The 21,922-nt window shown below is 38.2% G+C and overlaps 1 protein-coding gene across 1 annotated transcript; it reads right to left on the reverse strand.

Moving 5' to 3' along the window:
- Positions 1 to 6,727: 6,727 nt before the first annotated feature.
- On the reverse strand, positions 6,728 to 13,927 carry LOC140169778 (uncharacterized). The gene is made up of 6 exons (XM_072193083.1): positions 13,804 to 13,927; positions 12,857 to 13,063; positions 11,998 to 12,258; positions 10,693 to 10,830; positions 9,380 to 9,461; positions 6,728 to 8,907 (listed from the first exon to the last, which is right to left on the reverse strand). Exons 1-6 carry the CDS (start codon positions 13,886 to 13,888, stop codon positions 8,382 to 8,384), a joined length of 1,299 nt encoding a protein of 432 aa, XP_072049184.1. The 5' UTR covers positions 13,889 to 13,927; the 3' UTR covers positions 6,728 to 8,381.
- Positions 13,928 to 21,922: the final 7,995 nt, after the last annotated feature.

Here is a 21,922-nt window from a genome sequence, read left to right on the forward strand (position 1 = left end):
GGTTTTGAGGAGGTGACTAATGTTGTTTGGTACAAGTCCATGAGTTTCTTTATACACAAGCTGAAGACGGGCTCTGGTGCGCCGAGTTTCAAGGCTATCCCAGTCAAGTTTACCAAGCATATTTGAGACACTTGAGTGGCGACTGTAGTCATTAAACACGAACCTGGCTGCTCGTCGTTGAACTTTGTCAATGGTATCTTTATTTGTTTGTTGATAAGGGTCCCAGATGGTGTGGCAATACTCCAGTAATGGACGGACTAAGGCACCATAGGCAGTTGATTTTGTTGCCTTATCGCAACACGAGAGATTTCTTCTAAGAAGACCTAACATTCTGTTTGCTTTAACGGCAACTTGAATAATATGCTTTCTCCATGACATGTCAGATGTCAATTCCACTCCCAAGTATGGATGATGATCAACCTGCTCCAGGGTATGGTTACCCATACAGTATTGATGAATGAGTGGTTTGATTTTGTGTGTAACTCTCATGCTGAAACATTTAGCTTTGTTAAAAACCCATCTGCCACTTGGACTCCCATTTACAAAGGTTGTCAACATCTGTTTGGAGAATCCTACTGTCATCGGAGTTTTCACCTCGCGATAAATAATACAGTCATCCGCAAACAACCTTATGCTAGACGAAAGATTTGCCGGCAGATCGTTTATATAGATGAGAAATAGCAAGGGGCCCAACACCGTCCCCTGGGGTACTCCGGAAGCCACAGTTGATTTTTCGGAGGACTCGCCGTCGACCACCACTCTCTGATGACGTTTAGTGAGGAAACAGTCGATCCAGTTCAAGATGTTTTTGCGGATACCGACATGGTGTAGCTTCGCTAAAAAGACGTTGGTGGGGACGGTGTCGAACGCCTGCTAAAGTCCATAATTATGAGGTCTGCCTGGCTTCTTCTGTCTAAAATCTTCTGTAAGTCGTCCACAAGAGCAGAAAGTTGAGTTATTATAAGATATATATTAGTAACAACTTTTAAGAAAGTTTTTTGGTCATTTTAAGCCAAACTAGTGAGGTAAAATGAAAGAATACTCACTTACCTATATTCAGCCTTAGCCGCTCGGCCCTGATTTGGTAAAACTATCTAACTTGAAATGTGGACATTTTGAGATAAATCCATATCTTGGGTAATGTGAGGGTGCTCTTTACATTGGTGATATTCTCAAATCACCACCGTGCTTCATTTTATGAGATGTGTTTAATAATGTATTTTATTCAAAAAGAAAAACTTCAAGTCTTCCAAATTAAAAGCTCTTTTTCTCCATACATCGATTTTCAAGTTAAATCATTTTACCAAATGATCTAAGGGGGAGGCCAGACATTTGTGGCAAGACGTGAGGGGGAATCGATTTGTGGCGAGCCGTTTAGAAATTCCCCCCGGGGGCTCATAATTATTGCAGAGCCCCTAAGTCCTCCACAAGCATTTGTCACCACGGGACCTGACTAGTACGTCTCAATGTCAGGGTAACTTCCCAGCAAACACAAAACGTTTTCGACATCATTCGCAAAAGGTTATAAAAGGTTGTCAGAAAACGTTTAAATGTCGGGTTATATAAAGGGTATATTAAGAGTATAAAACGTTTTCATAACCTTAAAAACATTTTTTGATAATCTACTGCTCAGCAAACAAAAATGTTTTACAGAATACGTTTAAATGTCGGGTTATATAAATGGTATAAAAACGTTTTAATAACATTCCAAAATATTCTTGAAAACATTCTAAACAGAATGTTATTTCAGGGGTTGAAAAAATATTTTGCGAAAAATGTTTGCCCAAAATATTTTCAATAACGTTTTAAAAACGTTTTCATGACCTTTGTATAACCCTACATTTAAATGTTATTAAAAGGTTTTGAAAAAACATTTTAAGAACATTTCTGTGTTTGCTGGGTTCAAACATTTTTACATAATGTTATTTAAGTATTGACAAAATATTTGGTAAAAATGTTGGTAAAAATAGTTTACAATAACATTTTTTTAAACATTTAAAAATATTGTTGTAGTGTGTTTTCATACAAAACGTTTTAAAACGTTATCATGACCTTTATATAACCCGACATTTTAATGTTATTAAAACGTTTTTACCTAAACCAAAAGCCCAAATATAACTTATTTAAAACGTAAAGAATAGATGATTCAAAGAAGAAGTTGATTGGATCCTCAAGCATGTCACGAAGGAAAAAAATAGGTTAATCTACTGCAAATAGGAAAAACCAAAAACCAAATCACGATCAATGTCGACACGAAACGAGATAATACACTCATTGCATAATTCCATACATATATACAAAAATGCCGGTGGTGCATGGGATCAGCATTGTCATGGGTCTCTCAATAGGAGAGGAACACCAATAACTTGATGCCATCCTTGATCAGAATCAACCTGGTATCACAGAAGCCATAATTGACTACCATGCGCTGACTGTGGATTCATGTCATGTTTCTTCGGAAAGGGCAAAGTGAAGCCTTTCCAGCCGATGCAGTCAAATGAAAAACATAATGGCACTGAGATCACCAACTTTTGAGGAGGCGGACATTCCAGTTGTAACCTCATTTGTAATCTCACTGTACGTGATGGCTTAAAAAACCTCTGACATAAATGATGCCGGATACAAGGCAATCATATCCATGCGTGTTATTGTAGTGATAAGGATATTAAACAGAATAGTCAACTGCAGATCCGTAGGATCACGCTTTTTCAATGGGAAATGAACTTTGCTGCTTGGATGATGTTACGATAAGGTTAGCATTTATTCAGTATTGAAAAGCGTGTTCCGACGGATCTGCACTCTAACAGAAACTTAACTCTGCAACCCTCCCCCACCGTGACAATACACTACAAAACCATATCAAATAGGTAAAGTTTACAAAAATGATCCGACGGACCGGAGGAGCAAGTCCCATAGATTGTGCCGATTGAGGACGCTTAGAATGAAGACAACAACAGTGACGAGAGTGATGATGGGGCCTTGTGATGATTAAACGGCTAAGAAGTGGTTATAGCATAGTGATATTTGCGCTGATAAAAAAAGACGGACTTTATGTGCAGGTATTGTATCGATATATTGAAATATATACTAACAGTGTGTTTTGGTAATGGAATCATGATTACTTTGGTAACGTATTCTAGCAAAATATGTGCCAGACCAGAAAACAATACATTTTTGTTATAATTAACCATAACCGGCTGTATTCCATAGTGGCGTAAAGTGATTTTGGTCATTTTTTTTTTTTATAGTGGCACATATGTTTTAATGATGTTCTTTCATTTTTCATCAGTCAAAATTAGCTAATTAATTAGTAATTAATAAATTAAATGTGGCGCATATTTACAAAGTGTAATTTTGTGTTTTCCATAGTGGCGTATCGACCATACGTCACTTTTTATACACATTTTATAATTAAGAAATATCGGCAAAAATGAAAAACATTGCATGTCATAGTGGCGTACACCTCGTTACATGCCATAGTGACGTATCGGACCTATACGCCACTATGGAATGAAGCCGACGACAAGTAACGCCATAGGGATGACATGGCGATCGAGGTGGCGTAAGGTTAACGTTAGGTTAGGGTATCACGTTTTGCGTGTTTTCAATAGTGACGTATAGTTTTGTACTTATTGTTTTCAGTTTGCCAGCAATATTTAGAGAACAAAGATATTGTTTTTAGCCGCTGGAGTGCATCTATCGTCTCATATAACACGGGCGACATCATTATTTTAAGTAAAACAACGAGGCGAAGCCGAGTTGTTTTACGCCAGCGGCTAAAAACTCCAGCGGCTAAAAACAATACCTTTATTCTCATTCTTAAATACTTCAATTAAAATAAAAATATTATGCAAATTTTAATCAAATTAAATTTACATTTTGCAAGGAATTACCTAGGGCTTAAAATCGAGCAGTCTCATTGTTGCTGTGCGCCTCCGATTGGTCCAAATAGCGAGTATTCGTATCGCGTTGACGCACACGCGCTGACCCGTGTGATATCGTGTCATATCACACGGGTAAAGCTGGGTAAGAACCAATAAGATTGCAGGAACGTTCTCAAGTGTTTACTAGTATATAGTTATTTCTTTTGAAAATGGTAATTGTTTGTTTGTTTGTTTACCCAGGTTGGTCCGTGAGGAACACATGCTAATCCATGGAAAACCATGGACCGTTCCAAACTCATACAAATGCACAAGCCTGGATAGCCAGTGTAGGCTAATATGCATGCTGGCCTAGATAGCTTTGATAAACAAAGCAAGAAATGGAAGAAAATAGCTAGGAAAAAGAGAACAGAGAGAAGGCCACTCCCAAACACAATTGTACAATTTTACTCTTAGCCTTACTTCGTGAGAAAGGAAACTGAATTCCAATCTCAGGCCCCGATGCAAAGGCTTTGGCATATGGCGTCCGTAACTGGGTGGATTTGGGCTGGAAACCCCCGGCCCTGACCCGGCAGCAATGCATATTTGTAATGTGCGGGTAGGACCCTTTCAACCCTGCGCTTTTCACTTGAATAAATCTTCTTGGCTCATAGTCTAAATGCTTTTGATATTTATTATTATTCACTCATTACTTGTGTTTTGGTGTATGGCAAATTACAGCAAGCAAGTAAAATAAGAATATTGATTTTCAAAGTCAAAAGGCTAAAAAATATGTATACACTCATCAATTACTATAATTTAATGCCTGTTCCCGTTTAAGATAGATAGAAAATTACCGATATCAAACTTACCATTTGATGTAACAAAGCGTAATACATAAACTACGAGAAATACCGTCACAAACATGTTGCTTCTTGCAGCCATTTTAATTACGTGCACTATTATACGTGCTAGGAGGAAGTAAAAACTCACTGTTTGGTTTGGTTTGTTTGTTTACGCATCACTATCAACCCCCATATAGCGTAACAGTTAGTGTATTTTATGATTATTTTTAATAATGGAACAGATCACACTCTTTGCTTAAGTTCAGGCTTCTTCGTCATGCATCTATAAACTACCTTTTGTGTTGTGTTTTGTAAACTATCGTTCAGAAATCCCTTTGTCGCGGATCCTATTGAATTTAGTGACCTAACTAAGACTAATAACCATGACCAGAATGAACAAAATATTATTTAAGGGCTCGGAAAACAACGTTTACACAGTATTTTGTTCTGGGACATGAAAGCCCACCACACAGTGTCATCGCCCCGATATCTCCATGGTAGAAATCGCCATGGTAGGTTGAATCCACAGCCACGAAAGGTCATTTTATTCCGACCTTATGAGACGTATATAATTAGCCAAGTGACCTGACTAAGGCTACTGACAATAGCCGGGGTAATTGATTTCTCGCTGTGTGAGTAAGCTTGTATACGACATTGCGGTTAATGGTCATACATACTGCCTCCACTCTGAGACGAATATACCTATGCGCGCTGTAGTCCATACAGGACCAACGCAATATAAAATTAGAGATTTTGGTCAGATTTTGAGTTCAAGACTCACGGCCGTTTCTCAAAGCGCAAACTAGCGACTATCATATCTGTTCAACACGTATTTGCAAGTGTATGAGACCAGATCTGGTTTCTTGAGACGAAATCATTTACGGGAGATATTCATCATTTTCTAACCCGGTATCCGAATATTTTCGTCTGATATCAAAATCGTGCATAGCAATTCACGTGTATCGATCCCGTGTATTCATTTTTGTGTCTCTGCTGCACCAAATAATTATTAGCCAGGCGATGTCGGTGTGCATCAGACAATTGCATTCTAAATACGATAAAACAAAAACAATATAGGTCTTTTTGAGATTAAAAAAATGTATATCTTCCCAGCTACATACACTTTAAGTACATATCATTACACAGTTTACTTTGAGGACTGTGTTAAATATCAAAAATATCAATTTTAATAATTTGTCATAAAACTTGTATTAAATCGGAACACTCAAAACATCAAGATTCATTGATATCAGAAGGACATCCCTCGTATTTTGAATGCAATTTGATATGTCTTATGTGCTCTCAATTCCATACTTTACTGCAAACGTTGCTATCCGAGCCCTTAAGGGCTCTCTGATAGCGACATTAACACAGTCACTTTGTGGGACATGAGAGCACACCAGATTACATTCTGAATACAAGGCATGGACCTGATATAAACAAAACCTTTATTTTCTACAAAATTTATTTATTAAATCAAAATTTTATTTTATTAAAAATAATCTGTACTAAAATAACAGGAAACGAAAAGAGTCCAATATCTTACTATGACTCTATTTCCACAAAAATCTGAAGTTTACTACATTAACAACGTGTTGATATGTGTGTCTTTGAAAACTGCAAGCATTGTCTTCTACCATTCATCAGTACTCCATATTTAGAGCCATGGTACACAGTGTCAACACCCTGTATTATAAATATTTTTTTCCATACAGCTCAATACTCTGTTGAAATCAATATTCTATTATTGACACAGATAAAGAAAGTTTACATAGGCATTGTGTTAGTGGACGTGCACCTGGATGGGCTAAACGCGTTCCTTTATACCTATATAGTATAAATGTCATTCTCAAAATTAAATATATCTCAATTTTTACATTGGATTTCAAATGTTTTACATTAAAAATGCAGTAAAGATATCCACAGCAAGCTGCAAGGCCCCGCTAATTAGTGTACTGATTTTCGAGTTAGTGTACTGGAAACAAAAAACTCTGGTTTTACCTGAAACTAATTTTTTCTTGTAATAGAAACATCATATGGGGTACTAGAGCATACACAAATCGTAATAATGTGTAGAATATAGAAACGCTGTGGTATCTCATATGATAGTCATGGTATGCTTAGCCTGAGTCGCTCGGCCTATCTCGAACAAAATCGCGATGCGTAGCTGTTAAAAAAGAGAGGATTCGCTGTACTATCACGGCAATTTTTAACACGAAGATATAGGGATGATGACGATGTGTGGTAGTGGTTCGAAACCAGAAGTCTTTGGGTTACTCACAAATGACATTAAACTTCAACTGGGTACTGATGAATATTGAAATTTCCACACCAAATCTTTTGATATAGCTTTGGATTTGGGTGTTAATTAGTAGATAAAACAATGGACTTCCCCGAGACATGGTATATGTATATCCCCATGAGGCAATATAAACGCAATATCGCCACGTTTGCTTTAAAATGTTTGAGCTGATGTACCATTCAAATACTTATCATCTTTATTGTTTAAACACGCAATATTTCAAACGATAACGTGCCTTTGAATTTATATCAAAACAATGCTAATTATTATGATAATGTACAAATTTAAATATCGCCTTTTCACAACGCTGTCATAATTTTCTTTCATCGGATTATATGAACATCTATTTTCTGAATCTCGTGTTCCAACTGAGATTAATTTGATTCTTTCCACTGCTTTACTTCCCCCTGCTCCTTCCTATACCTATTTTCTTTGCCGTTGTCGTCTTCTTCAATAAGGAAACGGAAATACTAACCAACAAACAAAAACCTCTCTCTTTCATAGTTCCTTTTGTTTCGTATTATTATTTCCCTTTCCTCTTCATCTTCTTGACCCATCTTTTACATGTTCTTGTTCTCATTTCCGTATTGCATGTTATAATAAATTGGGCGAGACACAGAGATATTACAAACCTTAAGTATTATAGTAATACATGTATAAACATAAGAGCCTCCAAACTCCAAAGAAAAAAAATCACTTCCTTGCCTATACTTGTGTCAACCTTTCCTACTGCTTGTGAAATAATTTTACCAACCCCATATTCACCTCAGCGTCACCACTATAATTGCTATTTTTCTTATTTTTCTATTTCAAGGTATGACCGCATACAAAAAAATATATTGCCGTGCATTATGTTTTGCTGCCTGAACAGAATTGGTCATGTCTCACCTCCTTTTTCAACCAAATCGACGGTAGTAACTCTTTTAGTGAGGGATCAGCATTTAACCACAAACTGCCTCAGGCACAACTCACTTTCTGGGAGCTAAATACCACACAAGGTCATTGTTATGTAACTCATTAACCCATTTGTGTAATGTACTGCATCTGGCTATAACAACCGCCTGGTGATCTGGTCAACTCATTGACAGATATCAACCTCAGGAGGAATTTTGATCAATTCTCTTCAGGTAGTGAAACCTAATGTGAGTCATATTTTGAATGAATCTTTGAGGGTAATTTTCATCAAAGGTACGTTACACCAGCCATTTATATCTATTTACACTTCTTCATCACATTATTTTCCCGCTGCGTAAATGATATTGGCCTCCCACCCTTCATTCTGACCACTCTGGTCACCATTGTCTGTAGTAGCATAGATAGAATTGTCCATCCATCCTTCGGTTCCATTATTGGCTTTCAACTGGCCCTTCCCCCCTACATTCCGGACCTGGTTATTGCACTTATTGACCACTTCATTCTGACCACCACCCTGATCACCATTGTCTGTAGTAGCATATATAGAATTATCCATCCCCCTTCGGTTTCATTATCAGCGGTCAAGTCACCCTCTTCGTCCTTATTGACCACTTCGTATGTAGGCACCTCTTCTGCAGTCTTTTTCTTCAAAGTTGCATTGTCTGATTCAGTTTCATCTTCTTCCTGGTTAACCACTGCGTATTCCGGCATACCTCCAGGATGATTATCTTGATAAATTTCCAGGTATTCCGGTATTTCTTTCTCATTGTCCTGGTTGACAACATATTCTGGCATAGATCCCTCCTTATCTTTGTGGACCACTGCATATTCTGGCATATCCCCTTCCTTGCCTTGCAAAGAAGCGCTTTCATAACCATCGTTGAATTTGCCAGTTCTTTTGATTGCATTTTCTAATGCAATATTGTAAAGACCACTTTTCTCTGACTGTTTTCTCACATTGGCACCTGTGTCTGACCTTTCACGTCTATAGAAGAGAAAGAATAGACTATAGATATTAAGTGTTTAAGCAAAACAAACAAACAACAACAACAATTACTTAATGTAACAGTAAAAGAAACTGGAGCGTAATTAGTTAGTGCCAGAGGGGGCAGATGCACTCGAAAAATATTTTCGGGCGATTTAAAAAATAACGCATAATCAGCCGTTTTGGATGTTGTTTCCCTCCAACAGGGACAACTTTAACATCGACATGGCTATTAGCCCTATCATACGACTAAACACCAAAGCTGGTTATGCGCAGCAAGTTCTAGCTAAAACGGACATGTATTTGTTTGAATACCATATCGTTATGAGGTGATTACTTTTGCTCCAACATTTTGCTCGTACGTGGTATAGCTACACCTTAAGTTAAAATGCCGATAAAATCCTGATTGTGGTTGGCTCTAATGAATGACTCTAAACGCTGAACGTTATTGCTTTGAAAGCGAATACATTACCTTTTCAGAAAACATATAAGGACTGTTAATATTAAAATGATTATGAGAATACCAGCCACAGTTCCTCCTACAACTGCTACTCCTGTAATAAAACAAAATAAAGTTTTGTTAAAGTACTTACGTAACAATAGTTTGGGAACATTTTCGAAAATTCTTAGTAACTAATTTGCATTATTAGCAGAATTCTTAGAATTGTTTGACCGGTGGCCCAGGACAAAAACACACACTAATATCCCAGCAAACACAAAACGTTTTCGACATCATTCGCAAAAAGTTATAAAAGGTTGTCAGAAAACGTTTAAATGTCGGGTTATATAAAGGGTATTTTAAGAGTATAAAACGTTTTCATAACCTTAAAAAACATTTTTTGATAATCTACTGCTCAGCAAACAAGAACGTTTTACAGAAAACGTTTGGATGTCGGGTTATATAAAGGGTATAAAAACGTTTTAATAACATTCCAAAAATATTCTTGAAAACTTGATACAAAACATTCTGAACAGAATGTTATTTTGGGGTTGAAAAAATATTTTGCGAACAATGTTTGCCCAAAATATTTTCAATAACGTTTTAAAAACGTTTTCATGACCTTTATATAACCCGACATCTAAATGTTATTAAAAGGTTTTGAAAAAAAAACATTTTAAGAACATTTCTGTGTTTGCTGGGTTCAAATATTTTAACATAATGTTATTTAAGTATTGACACAATATTTGGCAAAATGTTTGCAAAAATAGTTTACAATGACATTTTTGAAAACATTTAAAAATATTGTTGTAGTGTGTTTTCATACAAAACGTTTTAAAACGTTATCATGATCTTTATATAAGCCGACATTTTAATGTTATTAAAACGTTTTTACCTAAAATATGCCCACACTCTTTTTTTTTTAAATGACACTATTTAAAAGAGGAATAGTTTAAACATTAATCACTAAAATGATCAAATTCGAATTAAGAGTATAATACAGCTGGGCAACTGGATTTAAAATTGCGCATATTGACATTGCCAAACATTTGGAGTAAATGTACTCCAATAGTGTTGGGAAATCAATATTTATATATCTATTCTTGAATTCCCACTCTCGTTTTTGTTTGTTTGTTTGTTTGTGTATTTATTCCTGATATTCCCTTTTACAAGTTTGAAACCCCTTTCACCTGGGCGGAAGAAGTTGCGAATTAATCATTAACAATTATGATCGACCAGATAAGCGTTGACTTCCTTTTTGTGTGATGTTTACTTATAAAGTAATTTGTTTATCATTCTGGAATGTAAAAAAGTACAATAGCTTATATTATAAGTGCCTGTCCTACCAGCAGATGTTTTCGTCTTAGCAGTAACTTGGCTAGGAGAGGTTGTATAAACCAATTGTAATGTCGAAGGCGACGACGATGTAGCCCCCGACGTACTAGATGTTGACATCATTTTCGGTGGAGGTGTCGTAGGTATATCTGTTGAATAAAATGCGTACATAATTTGTGACCCATCACATCGAAACATACCACCTTTGCGGCAGAAATGAAAATGGAGATTTAAACACTAGGATAAACTACTGCTTTTTTTAGCTTGAAAATGACACCTTACTTGTTGAAATCAGATACAGTAAAAATGTTTTATGAGGCAAAACAAGCTCAGAATTCTTTTTATTTAGCCGCGAAGTGGTCTGTTTCGATGTGATGGGTCACATTTGCATCTAGGCAACGCTGTAACAAAGGAAGGGAACGTCAAAGTAGCAAATTAGATGATTAAAGGAGGCTGGGCTGATATGAAGAACCGTTTGGTGTTGGGGTTTATGTACTCCGTTCCCATGTCATTCTTCGGTAAGGTGCCTATTTCAGGAGTCAAAAATATAATACGAAACGGGATTTCGATTTTTTTTAGCAGTTGTATAGTATTGATGTTCCTTTTATATCTTAAAACATCAAAATATTGAAATAAGTTTTTATTTAATAAGTCACAACTCCCAAAACCACATGTCCCGATTGGGGGTCATCAAATCTTGCTGATATATTTTACTGGATAACTTCATCATCATAAAAAACACCGGGATTTACAAATTATTTATTGTATATTGTAAAAAAGGTTATTGTAACACATAGCAAGGAGTAAAGATAATTTATGTCTAAAATTTCCTGTCCCGATTTCTGCGTCATCTACCGTTACGAAAATTTAGAAGCGCTTGGAGAAAAAGACTAATTTTGTAAGGTTATATATTTGACCCCGAGGGCACGAGTCAATCTGCAGTCAATTAATTTAGACATTTTACCTTCATGTTGGCGCAATAAATTCATCTACAACCATTTCTTCACTCATACCTTTATCAATCGTCATCTCCGAACGCTTCTGATCACTAATGTTCGCATTATTTATTTTCCTTTTTTCAAAATTACAACAGTTTTAAGTTTATTTCTATTCACCTCCTTTATTGACCATGTGTATGTAATAGTTTTACTACCAGGGTCGTAATTTTGTTCATAATATACCATCCGTCAACATTTTGTGATGGATATGACGTTTGGAGATGAGGAATTTCGAGGCATTGTAAATAAATCGGATCTATCACACGTGAGGTGGGTGTGGGGGGAAGGGTGTATGTTTGTAAAACGAAGCTTTCTTACCATTTTCACAATATTTCCACATAGCGTTGCCGCCATTACCAGTTGCTATGCCAACATACTTAACATTCACGTCACAACTGTAGCTTACACTCATGAATGGCGATTCCCCAGCAGCGCCGACTTGCAGGTAGCTGTTGACAAATTGCACGAAAAATTCCCTTTCCTCGCTTAGACTAAGAATGTTGGGTGACTGAAATCGTTCCCAGTCTTCTTCAGAGTTACACAGGAATCCCGATTCCTGATTTTGCCATCCACCAATGGCTATCGATAAGAACAAATTATAAGGTATTATTTGCAGATGATCCATAACGAACAGGTCCATCAGTATTACAAAATTACTGAATAAACAGCAGGCGTTACTCTGAGATGGTTGTCCAGTCAAATTTTCTCCATCGTTTCGTCTGATGAGCGCTTTTAGGCGCAAAACACAGAGTAACGACTTTTATTCTATTTACTTCTATTCTGCTTGTGTAATTTCAAATCTGTCTGGTAATTTCAGAGCAACATGATGATTGTTAGTAATCTGGAATAATCTTTTTTGCCTGAGTGGAAGGAAAGAAGGGAAGAAGGAAGAAAGAAGGTGAAGAGAAAAGTTTCCCCCGCCCAGGATTTGACCCACCGACCCCTCGGGTGCCAATAAGCAGAACGAGTATATCAAGCCACGCGTGTGACCGTTGCCGGACAAACGTTCTCGTACGTATAAAAGTAGTTTGGCAGGATTGCGTAATCAGATCACGTGGGATGCATAATCTTGCAATCGCTTCATGTTGGATTGTTTTGTATGGTCTAGTAGCTTTAGGGTTAAATATTGTCAAAATTTTCAGATTGAAACCAACATTGTTCTTTTTTCTTAACCTACCAATCTTGGGAATGCCAGTATCACCGGAATTGTCATCAGAAATTCCACCATTTCTCGGTGACAAAGTGATGTAAGCATCTTTATTTCCTTGGATGAACACGGTAAATCTTGTGGTACCAGCAGCAAGTTGTGGCCAAGGATATTGGAAGTCTGTGTTTTGCACCCTCCTTGATCCGAAATCATTCGTGCGGTAGGTATGACATTGGCCTGCAATGGAAATGGATATGTTAAGATTCACTTACGAAATTAATAAGTAATATCTTAGTGATGATAATGACTGTGATTTTATTTTATTTAAATTCGACTGCATCCCAGCAAACATAGAGACGTCACGGTTTTTAAAACGTTTTTAACAGGTTATATTTTTGGTTTTGGTTTTGGTAAAAACCTTTTAATAATATTAAATGTCGGGTTATGTATAGGGCTTGAAATCGTTTTAAAACGTTTTTAATGAAACACGTTGCATTTTTTGCCAAATATTTTGTCAACACTTAAATAGTTTTATTTTAGAATATTTGCAGTAAGTAATTAAAAATGTTTTTGAATGTTAGCAAAACGTTTTATACCCTTTATATAACCCGACATTTAAAGGTTTTCTGGTAACAATTTCTAACACTTCGCAAATGATATCGAAAACTTTTTTTTGTTTGCTGGGCCCAGCAAACAGAAAACGTTTTTAAAACATTTTAAACAGGTTGCATTTTGGGTTTTGATTTTGGTAAAAATATTTTAATAACATTAAAGACCGGGTTATATAAAGGTTATGAAAGCGTTTTAAAACGTTTATTATTAATTACTCTGCATGGTGTCCATATACCGGGATGCCACAATCTATTATTTTTGCAGTAATGTTGTGAAGGAAGATCCTTTCAAATGAACAAATGAGAGCGACCAACATTATTTGTTCTACGAACTTATTGACTGCCCTCGTACTGGATTGAACTTACCAGATGATGAGACCGGGTGACATAAATGAAGCAGAAGTACTAATACTGTAGCAGCTCCTCTATTTCTTGTTGTTATGTCCGCCATATTGTATCAACAATAACAGTACGTGTTGAAAGTATTGTTAAGAGAAAATATAATTCATTTCAATGTATTCACAATAATGTGTTTAAGAGGAAGTGTATTTAAAAAAATCCAGGAAGGTTTGCTATACTCCCCTGTTATCGTACAATATTTTGTTTAGTTCCGTATTTGAACTTGATTTGCTTATGTTTACTTTGTAACCTAGTCATCTGGAATGACCTTTCATTGTAAGAATCGAATATTCTCATTTCCCGTCGCATAGTTCATTAGTCTTAAATTAGCAATCATACCTTAAAATTGGAAATTGAGGTCGGGAATATGAGGTTGTTTTGGTTATTCAATTAATTTGCACACATAGTTATGAGGGTTAAAGAACCGATTATTTTCCTAGGGATCAGGCAAGGGCTTATTCCAACCACCATACACTATTAAAACGCCCGTATTAAATTTGACGGGTTTTTTTTGGCATCATCAAATTGGGCTTGTAACTCTACAAAGTTACAGGCCCGACAGAAGTTTTAGAAGCTCAAAATTTTTTCCGGAAATAATGTTACCGTAAATGCGTAAAAGAAGACAATAGTCTATTAAGTTTAATGCATGTCCACCAACATCTCAGATAATTGACGTGAGGGGATAGGAGAGTCCGAGAGAGCCCCCCCCCCCATCCCAAAGACCCACTTCCCCCATATTTGTGGTGTCAATTACGTAGGAATGTTTGAAATACTTTATATGACTATCATATTAAACGAATCTTGTTTCTCAAACTCAAAATAGCTCACGTTGGGTAGCTTTCTGTCTGCAATTCTCTAGACTTTCTTCAGCCCCAATAAACACGTGGGGGCGCTGCGGCGGCTGTCGGATGTACTATTTAGACGCAAGACGTCTCAATAGCGAGGTCTACACTGCTGGTAGGTAATAACGGCCTGATGTGAGCCGCTTCCCAGACGCCTCTGCCGACCCATGAAGAGTCAGTATCCAAGATTTTGGCATCTGCAGTGGGGATAGAGTGTCCATTGTTCCGCTACCGGGAATGGCTCCCTCCTATGTTCAGAGCTCTAATTCCTAGGGGGCGTTTGGTTTTTCTCCAATATATGAGGAGTTGCAGTTCTGGCATTGGATGTTATGCACGGTATGATACTTCTCCTTCTTGTCGACTTTGTCCTTTGGTGACACAAGAAATTGCCGGAGAGTATTTCTTGGTTTAAAGTGCATCTGGATACCGCGTTTGAACAGAATTCAGCGAAGTCCTTCCGAAACTCTCATAACATAGGGAAGTATGTTGGATCCCTTGGACTCAGCATTAGTGGGGGGTTGACGGTTATGAGGGTTGCGGTTATTGGCGACAGCGAAATGGGACCGTTTATAGCCTCACACATCAAACGCTTTCCGGATCTTTTCCAACTCTAGAACTTTATCCTCTTTTTCCGTGACCAGTGACTCTGCTTATGAACCAGTGTTCTGATGACTCCCAACTTATGTTGTAGTGGGTTGGGTGGTGTGAGTCAATGAGAAAGTACTGGTTGGGGGGGTGTGTGTGTGTGTGGGGGGGTGTTTGGACTTACGGTAGATGGTGATTTTGGTAAAGCCGGTCTCCTTCTTGTGGGTAAGAGTGTCAAGCATAGGAAGTTGACGATTTTCCTGCTGTTCCATGGTAAACTTGACAGTGAGCGAAATGTTGTTGATGTGGGTGGTAAACCCGTCGATGTATTATTCGCGTATTACAACGAACGTATCATCGACGTAGCGAGCCCAGAAAGATGGTATATCGGTTGCGGTGTCTAGGGCGCAAGCCTCAAACCAGTCCATGAATATGTTAGATGTGAGTGGCCAATTTTTGCTCCGAAGACCCTTTTTGTGGAAAAATTCCTAATGTTACAATATCTGCAACGCCTAAAATAACCAAATTGCTATTTTCTGCCCCCGAAAGAACTCATTTTTAGATCTTCGTTCAAAAGACCCAATTTGTTACATCATCTGCCCCCCGAAAAGACCCGATTTTTATGGTTTTACCTTAACCAATTGTTTAGTATTGCCCCGAGAGACCCCATTTTTAGCATTGAAAAATAGGACATTAATATTCAACACAATCCCCCCAAAAAAAAAAAAACCATGCATGTTGAAAGTTACGACCACACATGCTTGTCACTTTACTATTGGAGTGCTCCCCGGAAAGGGGGGTGGGGTAAGTTGGCAGTATTAATTACTTGTGGGGGCCCCGCATGTTGGACCTATTTCCGGGACCTATTTTATCCAAAGCCATATCATTTACTACGATAACAACTTGAAATTACCAATACTTAGGCCTAGTGTCAAAATGCCACACGCCAGTCGGACATGTACTTTGGAAAGTTACAGGCCCGACAGCAAAAGTACTCGCCATGGTGTGCGAGTGTGTATAACAGTACATCCCTTATTGGTATATAGCACTATAAACCAAAAATGGTTCAATTTCAAATGGCACAGTTCACTAATTCCCTTCGATAATCATTGCTCAAAGCATGATGACCTTTAAACTGTGGAGAATGGGTTGTTGTACCCAACACATTCAAAGGCCATTCTATGATTACACTTGGGGTGGGCGGTCTTCGAAAAAAATTGCCTTAATAGAGCACTTTTAAGGGCACTTTCGCTCAAATTGGCCAAATTAGTCTCCTCTGAAAACCCATCTATCGATGAATCGCTGATGAAGAGGAACCCCAACCCCGTTTCACATCCTCGTATACCTACAAACAGACCCCCCTCCCATCGGGTTAGAGAACTGTGACCTGGCATTGAGCATGTTTTAGATCTTAGTGTAGGGTTTGCTCAGGGCTTGGTTCTTCATCGTAAAAACGCCAAGGCAAACTAACTGCTGCCTTAGGTCGTCGAACTATTTTGTGACCTTGATAATATTTTCAAGTTGTCATTCTAACATTCCAACAATTGTGATTAGGGACCAATCAAGTATTAAATTAAAAATTAAATCTTTCAGAAATCTTAAAGTTCTGCAATTTAGAGTGTAGGTTTGCGGTTATGAATGTAATTGAGAGTAAAAAAAAATACCCGTACAGTATAGATTGTTAACTATTGAACATGGCAGTTTCGAGTTTTTAATTATTTATTTAAATAAATCCAAGTAAGGTAAATCATCCACAGTAAAGTGCTCAACCAAGAAGGGAGCTGGAATACATTTAAAATAGACTTGGTGATTTATTAAAGCATTATTTACAATATTGTTTCATGCAAGCCAGCCGAAGCCGACCTACACTCGTCAGAATATGCTTATCACTGGAAACTGATTTCTATTTCTAGCGCGGAATGCTCACGCCGCGAAGTGGCGACGGCGAGCGCGAAGCGCGATCACCGAACTTCATGAACTTGAACATGAACATGAACATGAACTTGAACATGTCTTCATGAACTTGAATTGCTTATATTATGTTATGTAACCATTTTTGACTGTAAATGTATGCCAATTAAACTGTCTAAAGATCTAGCACTAGCTCCGCGCATTTTACGCTCGGTGATCGCGCTTCGCGCTCGCCGAGAGAATTCAACCAGTACGGAAGACATCAAACGGAGGATTGGACTGGCAATGGGAAGCATGCGGGAAGTTAACCACAATATGGAAGTCAAAGGAAATTAGTATTGACACAAAAATGGAACTCTACCAGGTGCTAATCTTGTCAATAGCAACATATGGGGCAAAAGCTTGGACGCTCAAGAAAAGAGACGAGAAGAGATTGTTGGTGTTCGAGATGTCTTGTTTAAGATGGATAATGGTAGTCTCCAGAAGAGATAGGCTACGGAACACATCAATAAGAGAGGCAACAAACAGCCAGGTCACAATACTAGACAAAATCAAAGCCAAACAACTGTTCTACTTTGGACACATCATACGGATGCCAAAGGACAGATACCCTAAACATGCCCTTGAAGGTAGAATACCTGGATACAGGCCTAGAGGTAGACCCCCAAAGCGCTGGCTTGACAACATAAAAAGCAGCTGCCAAGAACTTGGGATTACATCAATCTTCAATGCAAGGAGTATGGTCACAAACAGAGGCATATGGACTTCCATGATGAAACGGCTGCTAGCTCCAAAGTTCCCAGGATCCGAGGGAGGAAAGCAGTAAGTCCAAGTAAGTCCAATACATGCTTTGATATATCAATGTAACAAATGAAGAGGTCAGGTGAAAAAGGCGAAATATCCATTTTTCTCGATTTGATATTTTGGCAGATATAACTCAAATATAAATAAGAAATCATAATAAGAAATTATGTGCTGTTTTTTATCATAGTTTTAAAAATATACACTGGATTTAAAATACACTCCTCAACAGAATTAAAGGATCAGTTGAATAGAATTAGCATTTTTGAAAACATTGGATATGATGATAATATTATTGATAATTGTGGTTGATCTTTCATTATATCACTTATTTTCTAAGCTCAGCTGTAAGCTGCAGACAAAATTCACTCATTACAAATATCCGCCATCACCCACATCGTGAGGGGGGGATGGAGGCCAACATTTCGATTTTGAAGCCAATTTTCAAACGTCACCACGGTCAAGGTCAAGTCACATATTAGGGTGGGTTTGTATATGTGGCGTGTGTGTGGGTGGTTCTATACGTCACATTAGTGGGTATAAGATGGCCACAATGTATCCCCGGGGGTGGGGAAAGAATTAATGTAACCGTACAAAAGATGACCACCCGACCCCCTCCTCGTTTCTCTGATGGTAGGGATCTAAATCGTGATCATTAAATGGTATACTCCTGGCTCTATGGGGGAGTTCGTGGCCATCTCTGTTGTACTCAGTCAACCATGATTTTATTGTTGTACAAGTCAAGGGCTTTCAGAAAACTTGGGTGATCGATCTGAATTTGCCTAACTTTTTCTGTAGAGGGCGCTTTTCAAAATGGCCGCCAAATTAACTATTTTTGACTATATCTTAGCTCCAGAGGCTTATAGAGATATGATTTTGGTGTCTATACATATGTTTTCAGGGTCAAGGAACCCGCAAGAATATACTTAGAATATGAATAACTTTTCTTTTGAGGGTGCTTTTCAAAATGGCCGCCAAATTGACTAGTTTTGACTTTATCTCAGCTCTAGAGGTCATAGAGACCGGGCGTTGGTGTCTAAATATACGTTTTCAGGGTCAAGGAACCCCCAAAAAAACTTCTGGTATAGACTAATAGAATATAATTCACTTTTCTATTGAGGGCGCTTTTCAAAATGGCCGCCAAATTGACTACTTTTGACTTTATCTTAGCGTTAGAGGTTCATAGACCTGACGTTAGTGTCTAAACATATGTTTTTAGGGTCAAGAAACCCAAAAATACTACTATATTAGACTTGGACGCAGTAGGGATGGACAGCCATCCTGAAAAAACCTGCACAGAGAATTTACTGGTGTCGACGGGAGTACCTTAGAGGCATGGCACCATCATGAATTATCATCTTCAGTCACTAACAAACAAGAAGAGCACGTTCAAGAGATGATGAAGTTCATTGAAAAGAGAGGGTCACCGTTCTCTGCAGAGTGCCCCACAGAGCTCCACAACTTCGTCACCAAGCGGGTGATGACATCAGTAATCAGAAACGATGTACTAAATGGGTCTAAAAAGGGAAGAACACATATCAGGCTTTCCACAGTCAAGAGATAATCAAGAAACTCTGTAAAACTATTAAGAGAGGGAATCTCAAAACAAACCCAAGAGATCAGTCCAGAAAGTCATCGCAGCCATGAATATGACTGACAAATCCATCGAAGTGGCTAGAGATAGAGGTCTTGGCACTGATGATCTTCTGACATATGATGTCGTACCTTCCCCATTGCTGTTTGGTGATGACGGTTTAATGGCCAAACCAGAAAAGAGCCAACTTGTTCGGGAATTAGAGGAAACCCTCAAGCCTAATGACCATTGCTACCGGCATAAAGATGATTCAACCTTCCTGATTGATGTCATGGCAGCAATCCGCAGAGTGCCTCTATCAGGACTTGCAAGTTTCTCTCATCTGCTCTCAAAGTTTGCAGAAACAACCTCTCTGTATCATCACCATGGCAGATGCGATTATATCTTTGACATTTACCATGACGACCAATCGGTGAAAGATACAGAGAGGTTGAGGAACTACAGTGGTACTGAGCTCAATTGAGATATCTACACCAATTCCAAAGAACATGTCAACGTTTCGGCCGTCAAGCCAAAATAAACTGCTGCTCGAAACACTAGTGTATACATTCTTGCGTGATAGGTCCATGGAAATGCATAAAGAGCCAACTATTCTTAGCCAGCTATGCATTGACAGTGGCAAATGGAAGTGCATAAAGATCCATAATGGAACAGAATATAACATGCAGCACCTGCAGTCTTAAGTTGAAGAGGCATGGTATACCCATGCATGTCCTAGATTGTGTCCGAGCTGGTCACAAACATTGCGTTGTTATATCCAACGATACTGATGTAACAGTTGCCCTGTTGTTTTATATGGCTACCTTTCTTCACGAGGGTCTTCAGGAACAGTGGGTAAGAGCAGGGAGAGGCAACACTGCCCGTTTTGTCCCTCTCCACATTCTGTATGCAAGATTGGGCCCTCAGTGTGCATAGTGCTTCCTGCGCTACATAGCCTCACAGGATGTAACATCACCAGTAAAATAGGCACAAAAAAAGCAGCACTCAAGGCCAAACCTGTGGTTTACTTGCAAGGATTTGGCGCAACAACTCCACTAGGTCCTTCTTTTATCCAGCAGGCAGAACAGTACTTGGTGCAAGTCATAGATGCTGGAAACAAGTCCAGTAATTTTCTGCAACTCAGAGCACATCAGTTTCACTTCTCAAAGTCAGCTTTACACCATAGTCTGCCACCAACATCTAAAGGTTTGAAACCTCACATCTACCGTGCATTCTTCAATGCATATGCCACCATGCATGTTCTGGATAGGCAACTCATCGTCCAAACAGCGGATCTAGATCCACTAGACTATGGTTTTCTACATGAGAATGGAAACCTTCTTCCTTTGACATCATGGAGATCATTGGAGCCATGTTGGAGTGTGGTGTGTCATTGCGGCAACTGTGCTCGTGTAAGTTGTCCTTCCCGTGCAGCAATGGTAAAATGCAGTGTATTCTGCAAGTGTCAGAAGACAGATAGCTGTAGAAATCTCCACAACTGACCTGATAGACAATATACATGAACTATTATTCTGGGCTATTATTGAAATCAAATGGTAAATTGGTACGGTTTTCTTTCAATCACAACCTAAGTTTAACTGCCTAATGCCTAATAATGACAGTTTTGGAGGCTCCTGAGAAACTCTGTCGACCAGACGAAACTGTCAGATTAATAGTCATGTGAGCTTAGGTCTGATTTGAATAGTACTATACCATATAAAATGCATTTTAAGCATGGACAAAACCATGTAGATGTTAAACTTAATGAATACAAATGTAAGATATTCTTAATACTCACATTGGATACTATAAGACCTTACCAAACAAAAGTTTAGCCACCAAAACTATGACTCTTTGCTTATAAATAACAATGTTAATTTTTGGCGGCCATTTTGAAATTCAAAATGGCTGCCTCGAAGGAGGTGCCAGTGACTAAACAACTGGTCTTATTGGATTCCTTGGTAGTAAAAACATAGGTATAGACAACAAAATCGTGTCTCTACGCACTCCAGAACCTGAGATATTGTCAAAAGTAATAATTTTGGCGGCCATTTTGAAAAACGCCCTCTATAGAAAAAGTTAGGCAAATTCAGATCAATCACCCAAGTTTTTCTGAAAGCCCTTGACTTGTACAACAATAAAATCATGGTTGACTGAGTACAACAGAGATGGCCACGAACTCCCCCATAGAGCCTAGAGTAGTACAGAACGACAGAACAAAGAGAGTATTCATTTATGTATTACGTTGCACTATTAAGGGAGCCATTATTAAGGGGTCAATTATAACCCATACCCTCAGATATGTGAGGAGGGAGCCGGGAGCCCGGGGCCGGGAGATCATCATTTGTGCGGTTACATTAATATTTCCCCACCC

The sequence above is a fragment of the Amphiura filiformis genome, chromosome 14, assembly GCF_039555335.1.
Source record: "Amphiura filiformis chromosome 14, Afil_fr2py, whole genome shotgun sequence".
NCBI lineage: Eukaryota > Metazoa > Echinodermata > Ophiuroidea > Amphilepidida > Amphiuridae > Amphiura > Amphiura filiformis.